General features: G+C 41.7%; 1 protein-coding gene across 2 annotated transcripts in view; it reads right to left on the reverse strand.

The window, feature by feature from the left end:
- Positions 1-1,728: 1,728 nt before the first annotated feature.
- OXSR1 (oxidative stress responsive kinase 1) overlaps positions 1,729-15,916 on the reverse strand; it is a 93,140-nt gene continuing 78,952 nt past the window's right edge. Inside the window, exons 12-18 of one of the 2 annotated variants that reach the window (XM_052807655.1) lie at positions 12,161-12,196; positions 10,356-10,511; positions 7,751-7,824; positions 6,756-6,808; positions 6,275-6,343; positions 5,335-5,399; positions 1,729-4,407 (exon numbers count right to left, since the gene is read on the reverse strand). In XM_052807655.1, the coding sequence (XP_052663615.1) occupies positions 4,333-4,407; positions 5,335-5,399; positions 6,275-6,343; positions 6,756-6,808; positions 7,751-7,824; positions 10,356-10,511; positions 12,161-12,196 (528 nt within the window). In that variant the 3' untranslated portion in view covers positions 1,729-4,332. The remainder of the gene's footprint in view (positions 4,408-5,334; positions 5,400-6,274; positions 6,344-6,755; positions 6,809-7,750; positions 7,825-10,355; positions 10,512-12,160; positions 12,197-15,916) is intronic. The other variant, XM_052807666.1, reaches the window with a different exon arrangement.

A 15,916-nucleotide genomic window follows, 5' to 3' on the forward strand; every position in this document is an offset into this window, starting at 1 on the left:
TTGCAAAGAAGTTGGCTTAGATGCAGAAGATGGGGTTCTGGAACCCAGAACGTCCCTTACCATCCCATGTCTTAAACTTGGAAGTTATATTCACCCAAGATAAAAGTTTTCTGGGTCTGGGAGTAAAGAGGAACACCTTAAGAAAAATAAAGAGCCAGAAAATAGCAAACTAAGCCCAAGAGCCTTAGAAAGGTGAATGGAAGAGTCAGCTTAGAAAGTGCCACCGTCCAAGACCACAACTTTTTTTTTTTGTTTTGGTGGGGGTTTTTGTTTGTTTTTAAGCAAGAACATGCATATGGGTGCATCCCAGCCAAAATGCCTGGGGAACATGCCTAGAACTGGACAGTCCCTATCCCCTCACAAAGGACTCACACCTTGCCCTTGACAGTTCCTGAAGCTTTAGAGAAACTTCTCTATTCCCACACTCTGAGCAGGAAGACCCCTTCTGCTTCTGTTAATGGAGACACCATGACCTCGCTCAAACAAAACCCCACTAAGCTCTGGGTAAATGATTACAACAAAGCTGTCAGAGTTTGAATGAACAGCGCACCTTCGGAACAGAAGCCATATATTAAGAGAAAAGTTTCCAAGAAGGACCTCCAGTGAGAAATACTAGGGTTTTTTACTTCTGTGTTAACATTTCCCTTCATTTCTGAAAACTTACTTCCTTTGTGGAAGATGGGCAAGAAATATTGAAGGATGTGAAGGAAAACTCTAGGGTTTCTCCAGTGCAGTGCTTCAGGGAATTGGCTTTCTAAGAGGGAGTCAGGCAGTCTGCTTGCAACCAGGTACTTCTCTTTTGCACAACATCAGATGACACTAAAAGGTTGTGGCCAAGGTTGCTGTTAAAGGATGACCACAACTGGGGAAAGCTGTCCAGATGCCCACTCAGTTTAACAGACATCGAATTGCAGCATTCACAGTGACAAATCTATTGCCGCAACCATGGCAGTGGCTCAGTGCCAGGTCACAGAAGTGTTTTCAATCTCATTGCAAGAGGTTTACTGACAGTCTGCCAACAGCCTTGTCACCTGCACGCTTGGACAAGACCTTTCACTTCAGGCACCTCCTTGCTCTCTTGCAGCTGAAAGCATGATCACTGGCACACAAGCATGCTGCAGCAAGGGATACTGGTGCTTCCAGAGAGGAACAGCTTAGCTACAGCTAAGAGCTGTCAGGATGACGAGATGGCGACATGCCTGTGTTCTACCTCTCACCATCAGTGCATCTTCTTGAAGTCCTGGCTCCACTACAAATGTAAAGGGAGAGATCTCAGAGGCACCTCTGGATCACAACTGCCCTGAAGCCTCAAATTCAGAACGAAAAAGTATTGTGGACATGGAGAGGAGGGAGTGCAGTTCATGCTCCAAATGCTTCTCAGGGTATAAATCATCCCACTTTAACACCAGCCTGTGCCACCCTGAGGTGTTCCTGGATGGGGGAAGCTCATGCCCAGCTGCACAGGGCACGCAGAGCTTCGAGCAAACTTTTCAACCTGAGACAAGCCCTCAGGGTACAATCCTAATTGCTATCCTGGCTCCATTTCTGCACACAACTCCTGCAGAGCAACCTCACCCCTTCCCCACCGAGTCTTCCTGGGGTTTGTCAAACCTCCCACCTCCCCAGACAGAAATGCCCCAGGGGCTGCAGACACCACACAGACAAACCCCTTCCCCAAGATACACCATCCAACCCAATGACACGTAAACCACACACCAAACACGTGGCAATGGACAATTTGTTCTTTATTGATTAAAAATTAGAGACATGCAGTAAAATACAAAGTCCAAAAAAGGAAAAAAGCCTGAATATTTTACATCTTTCATTATAATCTACAATACACCAAAGTTGTGAAGAGGATCCGTTTTCATTAACAGAGCATTGTCCTTAGAAGTAGGAACTAAAAATTACCACCTGCTTCCAGGTTCAAATCAGAAATTTGCACAAAACCCAAATTCTTAATGACACTGGAAAACAATTATGAACAGCATTGGCACTTACTGAACAACATCAGAAAAGACAGTTGTCTAAAACTGTAATAGCCCAGGTAAATATTCTGGATCCCTACCCAAAACATCTGGAGCTCTACTGAACAAAAAACATCAGTTTCTTCCTTACTTATTTTCTCCAGTAAAGAACTACGGAGCCTTGGGTTAGTTTGAGCTCAAGCTCTCTAAGTCCTGGCTTTGGGAAGGTGGGGAATAACTTAATAAATAGATGCTGCATTGTTCCATTTGAGCAGTTCAAGTCCTACCTTTCTCAGCACCAGTACACAAATGAACAAGGAGGTCCCCATGGCATGCGGGCAGAAGGGAAAATAATACTGTACCAACACTACTTTGTCTCTGTATCCTAAGGGTTTCCAAGACATCCATATCGACCATAGGGTGACATGAAAATCGAGATGCCAGCCTGCTCTTCCCAAGCCAAGAAGCTTGATGGGGGACACCGTAGGGAGCGCTTTGTGTCAGACAACAGGAGAAAGTACCAGAGGTGTCACACACACGTGTATGCACACACTTGGCCAAACCCAGCCACCACCAACTCCCCGGTATCCGGCACCTACTTCCTGGGCTCTTGAGAGCTTCTGCTCAGCACCCTGGGATGCTCTCGCTCCAAAACCCTCTTTCTCCTCTCCCTCCCCTTCAAACTCAGCAGCCATGGGGCTGCAAATAGCCCATGGGGACATACCCAATATCCACCTATAGGCTAAAAGCAACAAGGGCGGTATAAAAAGAACATGCACAATTCAGGAAGCTTCCACAGCTGCTCATAGAGAACAATATATAAATACAGATTGTTCATCTGAAGACTTGGAAATAAAAAAAAGAGTCCTAATTGAACCCAGTCATTCTGCTTTAACACTCTGTTTCTGCATTGTTTGTGGCTGATGGAAACCAAACACGTTTCCATCTGTGTGTTAAATTACAGGCTTACAATTTCTGTGTAGAAAACACTCCAGAGCCAATAGCAGTTACAAAGGCCAACTGTGAAACAGTAGGAAAAAAAAAAAAATCAACACCATTTATTATTCACATATTGCATTACAAGTGTCTCTTATCAAACGCAGAGTATAATTTATATTATTCATGTAGAACCTCAAATTCAACACCACACAGAAATAAAAGCTAAATACGTGTGTGACAGGGTTTTGGTGACATCCTGATCAAATGTCGAGGCTTGGACCGACGAGAAGGCTGACGACCCAAGCGATTAGTGCAGGAGGGACACAGCCCGGTGCTCGCTTGCCCAGTACTACCACTCTACTGGCGATTCTTTATTGCTGTAAAACACGACAGGGATGGTTCCACGGGTACCAGTTTGCAAAGGACTGGGAAACACGTCGGGAGGAGGACTCGCGCAGCCAGGCATAACAGACCGGGTTTCAGGAACAGTTTGAAGTGCATCTTTTCCAAACGCAGAGTGACACAGATCTCCTCTCCCTCTGACCACAAATATTTTGTTGATCATCTGAAAGACCAGTTTCCAGACAGCAACGCCTCACCGGTCTGCTTAAAGAACAGACTACATCTAAGATGCAGAAGTGAAAGACGTTTTGAGGAAGGACTGCTTAACGTAAATTAAAAGGTTCAGCCCTCATGCCACGCCTGGCACTCATGTGGAGAGAACCAAAATGGTAAAAAATAAAATAAAATAAAATAAAATTAAGGCAGTTTACAAAGGGAAGCTGACTTCTAACACCTCAAATTCAAGGAATTTCTCAAAAACACAAACATAAGGGAAGGCAGCTCTCCCTCCCGTGGGTTAAGACTTGGCTTGCTTTCTCAGGTGCAAGCATTCAAACCAGCAGTTTTTAAAAAACACAGAGGAAGAGAAGCAGATTTCTCAGCACTCCAGGTGACCCAAACAACATGTACATTGGTATTTCAGATAGAAGGAGAAGCAGGTAAAGAACAAAAAAGATCCGTTCAGTATTAAAACTTGTGCAAAAATAGCAAGTGAAAAAAAATGAAACCACATGTAAGCAAACATTTAGGCAAGATCATCAGAGCAGTGGAACCCCCTGCTTCGTACTCAGTAGTATTTTTCTTTAAAGTAAGGCAATAATAAAATGAACATGCAGGCAATGACATGTTGGAACTGCATGTTTGAGATGACAGATACAAAAACATGAGAGTTGTTTACAAAAGGTGTAAACACCATCGGTAATTTCAGGAAGGTTTGTGATCCTAGTAAGGAAAATGTTAAAGCTTCTAGGAAGGGGGCTGTAGTTCAATTCTTTGGCAGTAGTGGTTTTTTTTAGGCTAACAGAAGCATTACGAATATGCACATGTGGGTTCTCAGTTGGGAAACATCTCCTGGGACCATGGTTTAGCTGATGCTGAGTTGTGCAAATCCTATAAGTTTGCCATCATCAGGAATATCTGAGCCTTCCACACCAGATGCCTGAAACACAAGGAACAGAGATCCAAATAGCAACACGCATGCTCTACCCTCAGATACATACCATGCTACATAACACAAAAAGGTGTACCAGATACAGTCTGGGGAGGGAGCAGCCACAGGACAGCTTTGCACTGTATTCAGCAGCTTGCACTACCCGAAGTTAAAATTGAGCGTGGGTTTTTTGTTGGTTTTTTTTTTTTTTCTTTTTTTGAAGCTAGGAAGGGCTGGGACTGAAGTTTTGCCAATGTGTGCCCTGACTAGGGCTATGTGCACTAACTGGGGCAAAGCAAGTGAAAACTCCTTCAGAAAGAATCAAAAATAATGGCACTCACTGCTTCACTACTAATAAACTGGCTACACCTTCGTTTTGCCACTATAACTTCCTCTGAATTTCACCACCTCTGAAGGATTCATCTGCCTTTCTTTCTCTTCTCCTAGCCTATCTTCTCTTAATTTTTGCTCTCTTCTTTTGCCCCCCCCACCTCCTCCCCAATCCCCTCTTCATTTCCTCATTTCCTCCTCAGAGACAACGTATCTGGACCCTCCCCATTCTCCTCTATGAAAGGAGTCCATGGCATTTCTTAGGCCACTTACCTGACCTGAAGTATTCCTGCCCTTTCTGGGCAAGTGTACATTCCAAGCCCAGAAAATACCCTTTTGTAACATTTTGATATGCTTATTAGCCAGGATAATGGAATGTTTGTATTAGCACATCATCTCACACTTTTTTAACCCAGGTGCTGCTCAGAAGACACAAGCAAGGAGCCTGCATTGCCTACTGTTAGACAACCAGTAGGAAGCTTTGGGAAAAAGGGAGGATTTAGAGTGCCTACATTAGATGCCTACAGTAGACATCACAGGCATCTATATGCAATGCCTTCTCTTTGCAAGTGACAACTTGTTCAATTAGGGAACAGGAATAAATACCAGTTTGAAAGTGACGGATCTGTTTGCTTGGGGCTCTTCCACAATTTTCTGCAAATTAGCTGCAACTGAAATCACACACACACACAAAGAAAATGGGCAAATATTAGGACAGGCTAGAGAAAAACATCCCAAACTCATTAGGCCTCTTTCTATTACTCAGCAAACTTAGAACTTTTTAAAATGATAAAAAAGTTTAGGTCTCAATGAGACTCAAATCTACTTAAATCTAAAGCTTTACACTGTGAAAATGCTGTCACTTGTTACTATGCTTCTTTTTCAGAGGCAGATATTTTTTCCTGGATGTGGTGGAATTAGTGATACTAAACTGCCCAACTGCACCTGGAAATTCAGTTAATTTTGCACTAGCAGCCTTTCAAGATGTTGCAGCCTGTGTACAAGGAACGGTTTTGCTTGCTGTAGTTGAAATATGTAGGGAGTGCTGACAGTTTAAGTCTCACCTGCTGCACAGAAGGACACATTTATTTAGCAAACTGTTGCTAGAGGTAGCTGTTCATACTCATACGACACGTGTACTTCACGCTTCCTTCCCCAGCCCTACTTAAAACAAAAAAGCCTGGCTGATTCCAGTCCCAGACCTCTCTTGCGCAGGACCTGTGAGCAGTACAGGCTTGTGCAGCAATTTAGCAATGCATATATGTCAGATGATAATGATTTAGCTAATGCATCGATTAGCCTTCATTTTGCATTACAAGGAACATTTGCTTCATAATGTTTCCAACTAGATCATATTCTTGTGGACTGAGGGTTGCCTAAATGTACTGGTACAGAACTGTCACCAGAATTAACAGCAGTTTTGTAGAGCCACCGGGGTAGAGAACCAAGGCCACAGCAAACTCTCCTAATACCCACTAATCAGGTCATTTTAAACATGCAAAAAATGACTGAAATGGTTAGAGCAGAAAAAATAATATGTAATTACCTATTACCAGATCTCTGCCATCAACAAGACCTGCTGAAATGAGTTCTTGAGACACACCATCAGCAGTATCTGTTGGGGATAAAGCCAAGAGCCAGTCACCACATAACAGAAATTGCCAACTGATGAAGGCATCACATAGAAACCTAAAGGAGCTTATACAAACCAAACAGCAAAAGCATTGTTTACACAAGACAGATATTAGGGTGTACACCAGGTGCAGTCAGACAGTTCTGAGCTATGCTGTCAAACCTGGAGTTGGAATTCATCAAAGGGCTGCACTTTGGTCATATCCACAAACAGTTTTACAAGAAAGGTCTTCTCAACAGCAGTGCTCCAAGCCCAACCATAAGGCAAGCCCTTTAGGAAGGCACTGTGGCCACACTCATACAGGGTTTCCATACACACAACTGCACAACACTGAACACAAAACATCCCCTTTACCAAAACCACCTTCACACACTGGAATTTCCCACCAGCTCACCTCTCCCCGGGGTAAATTCAAATCGAATATCATTGAGCTCTTTTTTTGAATTCCTGTGGAAAGAAGAGAATTTTATATAGAAGAGACCATTTCATTGCACTGATATGTGCCCCCAAAAAAGTGCTGTCATTAACAAATCAGTCTGTGAAGTGAATTCATTGCACCCTTCCCCTCAAAGGGCAGAAACTAATCATTTGGGTGTGCATCTGGAAGCAGGGCTCTTGGCACAGTCTGCCTCTCAACTTGACAGAGCCCAAGTGGGCTGAAGTCCAGGATAAGCGAGTACCACCTCTCTGGTATAAGGCCACACTGTTTCAATGTCTCAGCAACTCATATCTGTCAGCAGATATATCCTTGGAGCACATCTTTCAGAGGAAGGAAACACTCACTGACAGCAAATATACACACATTATGCAGTGTCCAGGTACGACTGGGAGGTGATGCTCAGAAGTCCCCGTCCAATGCCTATCAACAACCAAGATGCCTACAGAGCTGAGAGGCAGGTTCCTTATACGAGAAATGCCAATATGTGTAATGATAGTAGAATGCGCTAACAATCCTTTTTCTACCTATTTCTAGGGACATAGACCAGAATCCGTGCCTAAAAGCTCTTCACTCTCAGAACTGGCTTAAGTCTGAAGTTGTGCCTGAATAGTAAGATGGTCCATCCCAAGGCCAGAACCTCTGGATCCCTGATCCCCTTTAGGGAACCCAGCTAATTTCTCCTTCCCACCCCGTTAGAGTTTAGGAATACTTATACAAATATCAAAATGTCTTTGAATCTACAGCTCTTGCCAAACCAAAGAAGTGGATGAGATAAGCTGTGTTTCTGAGTCCCAGTTTCAGAAGAGCAGTTGAAATCCAAGCTGACAAACAACATATAACCACGACCCTTTTAACTAAAAGGCAGATGGCAAGATGCACTACAGCAGTCTTCCAGTGTCCCTCTCTACAAAGGCTTGCTTTCACAGAACAGGTCAGTTTTGTGTCCTTACCTTAACCTTAGTACAAGGCTGATAGGGACTTTCGTATCTTCCTGTACCGGAGCTGCAGCAGGGGCAGGTGGGGCCTGCAATAGGATTACATCATTTTAAAGCAGATTAGCACTTCCTTTCTCCGGTTTTAAAATTAGAGATAACCTTGATCAACTATAAATACAAAGTTTAACTCATCACTGGAATCATGACACTACAGTGAAAAAGACGACAGACTAATGAAACAGGAGAACTTCACGCTTAAATAGTAACCCAGGAGGTTCTCTCTGCAATTGTCTTGAAAAGAGTAAACGCTACACAACTTTAAGAAATGTCAAAATGTCAGGAGACTTCAGAAGTGCTAAATGTAAAAAGACTGCTTGCTTTGCATCAAAACTTAAAGGTTTTGGGGCATTCATGACAGTCTCAAGACCTCCTGTGTTTTAATCCCTGCCCCAAACATCTGATTGAAAAACCTGATACAATTGTAAAGAGTAGCTAGGAAATAATTTAATTGGCAGATTAGCATATACTCTCAGTTACTTTTTTGTGAAATCAAAGGCAAAAAGCATCTAGCAGCAATTTTATAGCTGCCTATTTTCACTTCTAAATTACTTCTGAGTAATTACTGGAACATGTAATCAAAGCATCTTATATTGGTCAGCAGCAGATTTCCAGTAGGAAAGATCCAGGAGGTGTCCATCTTTATAGTACTTGTGATACTTCCAGTAAAGGGCTAATTGTTAATCAATCTCCACCAAAAAACCCCCAAACAAAACAGAGAAAGGTCGGTCACTCTTTCACTGCGCAAGTCATCTGTACTGCACATGTTGAGGCAGGGATTTTAAATCTGCAGTAACAAGACAGACACAACGCTAGGCTGATAATTTAAGCCTAGAAGTCTTGACCAAGTTTTTTCATCTAGATCACTTGCTTTTTCATGAGAGAAAAAAAAATAACCCTTTGTTTAAGACTAGTATTTTACTCCATCTGTTGGTGCTCTTGTGCCAGCAATGCAGCTCAGGCCTTCTGATCACAATCTTGTTTCTGCTGAAGCTGAAAGCTTTACCAGGTCAGTGAAAACAAACAAGGGTTCATAGAGAAGCCCAGAGGTCTGCAAAACAGTAACCAACGAGCTACAAGAGCCAGAGGGGAGCTACAAAGAATAACACACTGATACAAATAGCTGTAAAGAAGAACATACTGACACAAAGAGCTATAAAGAACAACACACTGACACAAAGGCATGAAGTTCACCTTAGGACAAGCTACCAACAAATAAGCTATTGGGCACTAGTGGCAGGGAGCAAGACACTCTGCTAGTGCAAATCAAAACACTTTCACTGAGACCAACACTGCTACATCATTTTACCAAACTGAGAGTCCTGGCCTTCACTGCTGCTGGTGTTTCAACTGCTGCATAAAATTCAGGGATTAAACACTGGCCCTTTTTCAAGAGATTTGAAGGGCTTTGATTTAAGCATTAAAGCTACTTTTAATGTAGCCAAGAATATGTCAGACCCCAACTCCACTATTTTTCTTTAATGACTAATGCACTGTCTTTAACGGTTTTGTAAACAGGAACATGAGCTGTCTGCAGTGAAGTGATATACGTATCTTTCTACGTTCTTTACAATAAAAATAATGAAACATTTCTAGGAAGCAGTAAGTCTAAGAGCTATTTTTCTGACCAACACTGCCAAGCCTCTTCCCCTTGGATCTGCCAAAGGGTGATGGTAGCTTGGCCCCCTCCAATAGTGACAACCTCTCCCCACCAATGAACATGAACATTATTGTCTGTTTTTTAAAAGAGGTACCATCATTCAGGAGTCTGGCAAACTCTGCAATGCTTTACTCCAGCAAACCACAAGACATGTTCCAAGTGTCTGAGTAATGATTTGGGTTGGCCATTTTTCTCTTTTTAACACAAGTCAGAGCTTTTTCTTGACTTTGCTATGCCTGCCTATCTGATGTGTATCCTACACTTTGGGGTGATGCAGCTAAGAATTAAACACAAACTTGTCAAGTTTTCGCATTCCCTGTACTTCCCCTCAAAGGTCCATTTTCCCCCTCTCTGCTTGAAATGGAAGTGTTTGAAAGCACCACAAAGTTCAGAGCTTCCCAAAGATGGAGTTTCTCCGCAATTTTTGACTGCTACGAGGACCATTTTAACCTAGGCTTCATGTCTCTCTTCTGAAGTCTGGAGAAGTTGCACGTTCTAGTTTCTTCCTCTGACTTTTCTCTCCACTCTTATCCCAGAGATGCCAGTGATGCTGAGACACACAATCAGAGCCTGTTCATGCTGCATCTTAAATACCAGGAACAAGCAGCTGCCAATTGAATGAGACTCTCCTTTTTTCTTACATTTAACCTTGCCTCAAGCCAGAGCCCACTCTCTAAACAGCATAAAAAGTCACTGCTCACCCACAGAGTAAGAATGAAAAACTATCACACCCACATTGACTGTCTTCCTTTTACAAGCCACCAGGCCAGCTGTCACTTCTGCATAAGCAGCAGCACTAAATCAATTCCAGACAATTTCATGGCTTTAGATCATTTTAGCATGTCTGGAATAGAACAGCTAAGTGCAAAGCTGAAAGCTGGTATGAAGGGTTCCTGATCTTACCTGGGCTGCTGCTGGGGCTGCTGGAGGAGCCTGACTAGGTGGAGGTACAGCAGTTTGAGGTTGTGCAGGTACTTGTCCTGCAGCCTGAGGTAGTTGAGTAGGTGCCTGTGCTGGAGCATTGAGTGAAGGACCTGGAGGCTCAGCTGATGGGAATAGCTGCAAGCAAAAAAAGCATTTTAATGAGAAAAGGAACTCAAGAGTTATGACTCAAGCACCAGCTTTCCAAAAAGGGCTTGTTTGCCACATAAATCACTTCGAGAACTTCAATGCCAAGGGCATTCCCAGGCCTCCAGGACACTAACACTGATCCTAAGTTGGTGTTCAAGGGGTTTAATGTTTTCTTTTGCCCAGGGAGCCCTTCTGCCCTGACATTTGCAAGTTCTACTCACCAGTAAAGAAGGATAAGAAACCAAGATAGCAGCATGACTGTGGATGTTGGACAAAATTACACTCTACAGCTAGCAAGGCTGGATGCATACAGATCATATCCTAGCTGGACGAGAGAGCCCTATCCTTTATTTTCCCCCCTTCCCGGAATCCGAGTCCTACTTATATTTCCAAACAGCCATGCAGCCACAGCAGAACAACTCTGCTTTGACTTAGGCTGTGTTCTCTGAAAGGAACCACATCAAAGCATTAAGATAACTATCAACAATTTCTCCATTTGTAAAACAAGCGTCAGAGTCAGAGCTATCTGGATATTCAACTTAAAAGTGAATTCAGATCTTAAGTTCTTCAAAACACACAAGACAAGACTGTTTAGGATTGGACTTAAAGTTAGACCCTTGCAAAAAAAAAATCATATGCAATTAATTTGAGGGTGAGGGAAAATAGCTAAATGAAAGTTTAACCTTTTTTACCTCTTGTATTATTCAGAACAAAGAAACTGATTTTGGCATGGTAGCCAAAGAACTGTAAGCTTGATGGCACTTCTTCAATGTGCCCTCCAACTTACTCCACTAAGTTGTAGGAAATATAAATCACCTTGAATATTGAAAACCTGGGCAGAAGACCTCCAGATCACAATATATATTAAGGGATGTATCACAGTGGGGAAATTAATCCCAAAGGGATTCTGGTTTTCAGCTTTTTCTTTGAATTTAGAGTTTATGTCAAATTACAGTGCCAGAACTGCAGTCTTTCTTAAGATCTTGCTTTCTAATCAATCCTTGGAAACAGATGAAGGAAGAACAGGACAGCCTAACCCAAGACTAATTTCTAGGAGACAGCTCTGTTTATCTTTCCACACAGATAGGGAAAACAAAGACATAACACAGTCTTTAGAAGATAAGAAGTCTCTATCACTGAAAGATAAGATATACTAATATTCCTAATGTAAGAAACACAGGACAGAACTGAAGGCAGATTATAAATTACAACTGAAGTTTTGTTTGCTATCAAATACTACTACAGATTTATTTCACAATTCTGAGCATAGGTTCCAAAACAGTGAATTAGACTATGCAAAACACACATCTTAAAGCTGTGTTTTGTTGGGTGTTTTTTTTAAAGAGGAAATCAGAACACCATTGTTTTGCTTAGAATATTTTTGCGACTATTTCATTATCTTACAACATACAGACTTTTACCATAGCAAGTAAAGCTGAAAAGATATACACCAAACTTACCTCAGGAAGACCTCCTGGCATTACACAGTGATTCCTTTTATAGGGAGGTTTTCAAAACGAGCACAGCTAGATACTAGTTTCTACTTCACACAATATTCTTTTCAAAGGCTAATAAAAACTTGTTCCTTGAAACAACAGCAATAACTAGGAGTCATCATTTTGGCAATTATAACTTACCTCAGAATTCTGTACAGGTTCTTTCACTCTGGGAGACTGAAAAACAGAGAAAAAGCTGTCATTGCCTAGACAAAAGTGAAACTTATTGACTAGAAGGACTTGTCAGAACCATACTGAACATATGAAATCTACATAATTGCTTTTAAGTTACATATATGTATTAAGATGCATAATAAAAGGGACATCACACAATTTGTTGGCAACCTAATCATATCATACCACTCAGAAACACACAGTCGTGTTTCAGAACTTGCAGTTGATATTTACACAGTGGCATACAATACCCTAAGCTTCTATCATTGTTAACCATTAGCAAAAGCCAGTACTCTTGAAGATCATTCGGACTGGATCAAATTACTTGCACACCAAGACGGCAGAACCCATTTTAAGCTACTGAAGTCTTGCAGAAAAAGATAAGCCACACAAATCTGCCTTGCAGAATTCTACTAGGAAACAAATCTCCTTTGTATACTTAGGGTACTAGTTTGCAAACCAACTTGCTTAAACCACGCAAAACTTTGGGGGCGCGGGGTGGGGTGAAATCAGCCTTGCTTGTGCTGCTTTATAGAAAGAAATCTCTCGCCGGCTCTCCTTGCCCTTGGACTCTGCATTATGCTATGCTCTCTGTGAGAGAATGCAGAAAACTGACATCTGTACACAAGTTCAGCAGTGAAACAAAGAGATCAGTGGAATGGAGGGGAAAGTGCAGTCAAAGTAATGCAACCAATCTTTGCTTATCAGTAAAACGAAGATAACATGCATTAGCTATTTCACATGAGCAGGAAGGAATTGCAAAGTACTCCTGGAAAGCCCTGCAATTAAGAGAGCCTGCAGCTCTGACTTCTAAACAGGTCCAATTACTATGTGGAGATAGACAGGTGGGATGGCTTGGTCCATGCTGGGATTAATAAAATAGATGTTCCTTCTCCATATAATGGTCTAAAAGACAGGTTGCAATTACGACAGTATAAGTCTCATCATGCCACTACCCTGAGCCAGCTTATGCACTAACCAATGCCACTACCTTAACAAATGCAGATCAGAGCATTTTGTAACATGTGACCCAGAGGCTTCTCATGAGAGAAGGTTAAAGAGTCTTACTCTCAGAACTGCAAGTTGCAATAAGCCCTCTGGACAGGAGGAGAAGGAACAGTTCCTTCACAATGACTATGTGCAGACAGTGTCAGGAAAAAAGTCATGCAGCTGGAAAGGTAAAGCCTGAAATCCATCTCAACATGCTGAACCTTCCCTTGACAGTTACCAGCCAAGATGAAAAATGTGGTATTGCTCCCAGAGATAAACAGCCATGCTCCACATCTGCAGGCCACAGCTGCAGCACTGTTCTTTCAGGCACAAAGCTCATATCCAAGAGTACCTGGATGCTTCAAGGAATAACTCAAAAGGAACTTGTCTGAAAGATCACAGTGTGCTAGACACTGTACAGACAAGTATGGAAACACTGGCCCTGCCCCACAGCTAACAACTAACCCAGATAAATGGCAAACAGAGGTAAACTAAGGAAAAACATAGACAGAAAGGAAACAGGACAAACATTAAAAAACATTTACCTAATTAAGGCATGAATAGGATGACTCTGGGTATGTGCTGAAATATATTAGTTCTAACTTATTTTTGCTTGTGTAATCAGAGATGAAGTGAGTAACCAGTGAAATGTGACCACACGGCGTGCCACTGCATGGATTTATTGAGTAACGGAAGGTGATTGATTTAAGAACCCACATAGCACAATCGCTTTAATTTGAATTCCAGGTTTTAAATGCAGAGACGAAAGTAGTTCAGTGAATCTTTATATCCAAAAGGCAATGTTGAGCCAGCAAGTCACCATATTCAATGAATTGAACAGATATTTCTGGCTCTGTTTATAATAAATATTTGTCTGCTTCCAAGTGCAGTCCTAGCAAGAGACTCGTATAATACACATTTGTACACATTAAATTCACCCTATTTTTTCTGTAAAGTGGAGACAAGCAAAAAATACAAACTTTTCATTTATGTAGATGCTTTTATGCAGGTTAATACTTAAGCATTTTAGCAAATTAAGTCAATCTGCAAGGCATACTTTTACTTTAAGGCTGACAGCAATAAAATGCAGATACAAACAAATCATAGAATCACAGAATGGTTTGGGTTGGAAAGAACCTTTAAAGATCATCTACTCCACCCCCACTGCAACGGGCAAGAATAAAAAGTGACACTTAGTTAACGTAAGTTATCCTATCCTACAGCTTGGTTAAAATCGCAGAGGGATTACAAACAGGTGGGATTTACACCCTGTATTTGAAATATGGCCAAAACCACAGGGTAAACACTACTCCTCGATAACACCACCATATTCGTGCCAAACACTGGCAGTCTGGATACCTTTTCAGGTAGTCTTAAGATGTGTATCAAACACAAGAGGTGCACAGTCGTTCCTATCCTTTTATCTTTGGGTTGAAGAAAATGACTCAAAAGCTGTGCGGAGGAAAGCCACCCAGGGCAGGATTCAAGTACCTAGGCAGACATGTAGCAAGGTCTAAGATGCCATGGTGCCCTTCCATGGTCTCCCAAAGTTCTGTGTTGTATCTACACAGGGTGCCTCCAAAACAGCAATATACATCTACCTTTAGGTAACTGAATTGAGACCTACTGCTTGAACACCCATCCTAAAGGTTTCTTGAATGGGAGACCTAGAAGTAAAGGCCAAGCACAGCCCAAATTAGACCGATCACAACACAGACAGCAGTACAAGGAAATATGCCGAAGATCCAAGAAAAAAAAGAAAACTGGTTTGAAAAGGAGCTTGTAAACATATGCAGAAAAAAGCAGATTGACACACAAGAGGAATGAAACAAGTTAGTACTGTTCAAAACACAGTAAACACCATTAAGTCATAGTACGCTGAGCTTAGAGACAAGGTAGAACAAGTTCTAAGTAATCTCTGAAATAGAGTTAGGGTCTTTTACAATATTGCCACCTAAAATTTGATTGTATTTTAACCTACAAAAGGAATTTAGAAGATTTCAGCTCATAAAGCATCAAGAATTTCAGTAGTAGCCACCTGGTACCAATAGATCCTCCCTGACCATGTAATATGAAGCTGGATATAGTAAGCTCTTTAAAAAGTCACAACAGTTGTTGCCACAAAGTATGGAATTACTATATCAATAGTTGCCTTTAAAATCCCAAGCATTTGAAAGGAAGCTAAAAAGATGCAAAATCTTGCATTTAACATTTAAGTGTCTATACAGAACACCAGTAGAAGGAAGACCAATGAAAGAGAAATGAGAAAAGTTAAAGCTGTAAAGTGATAAATGCTTCAAACCAATACTGCTTTTTCTCCCTTTCATACTGAAAAGCTTCCTCTAAAAATCCTTCACTGCCTCATTAATTCAATTACAGAATGATTAAAACACATAGTCCGCTTCAAGCTACCTGCTGTAGTGAAAAGGGAACAGGTAAGCCATTACAGTCAAAATCCACACTGCTGACTACCAGGGGAAGACAATCTGGAAATTTATTGTAATCTTTTAGCTGATCATTATGCATTACTCCTCTGTGTTTCTGGGGGTTAGTCTGGGTTTGGGGTTTTTGTGTATGTTGGGAGAGGGGGAAGCATTGGTTTTTGGAGCGTTTTTCAAGGGCTAGACCAATCACTCCTTGTGACTTCAGGGATGCCGTAACATTTTCTACTAGACTAATCGATTTCAGTGTAACTGAGGGGACAGAACCAGGCCCTGTGTGTTTCAGATGTCA

Source organism: Harpia harpyja, chromosome 1, assembly GCF_026419915.1.
Source record: "Harpia harpyja isolate bHarHar1 chromosome 1, bHarHar1 primary haplotype, whole genome shotgun sequence".
NCBI classification, from domain to species: Eukaryota; Metazoa; Chordata; class Aves; order Accipitriformes; family Accipitridae; genus Harpia; species Harpia harpyja.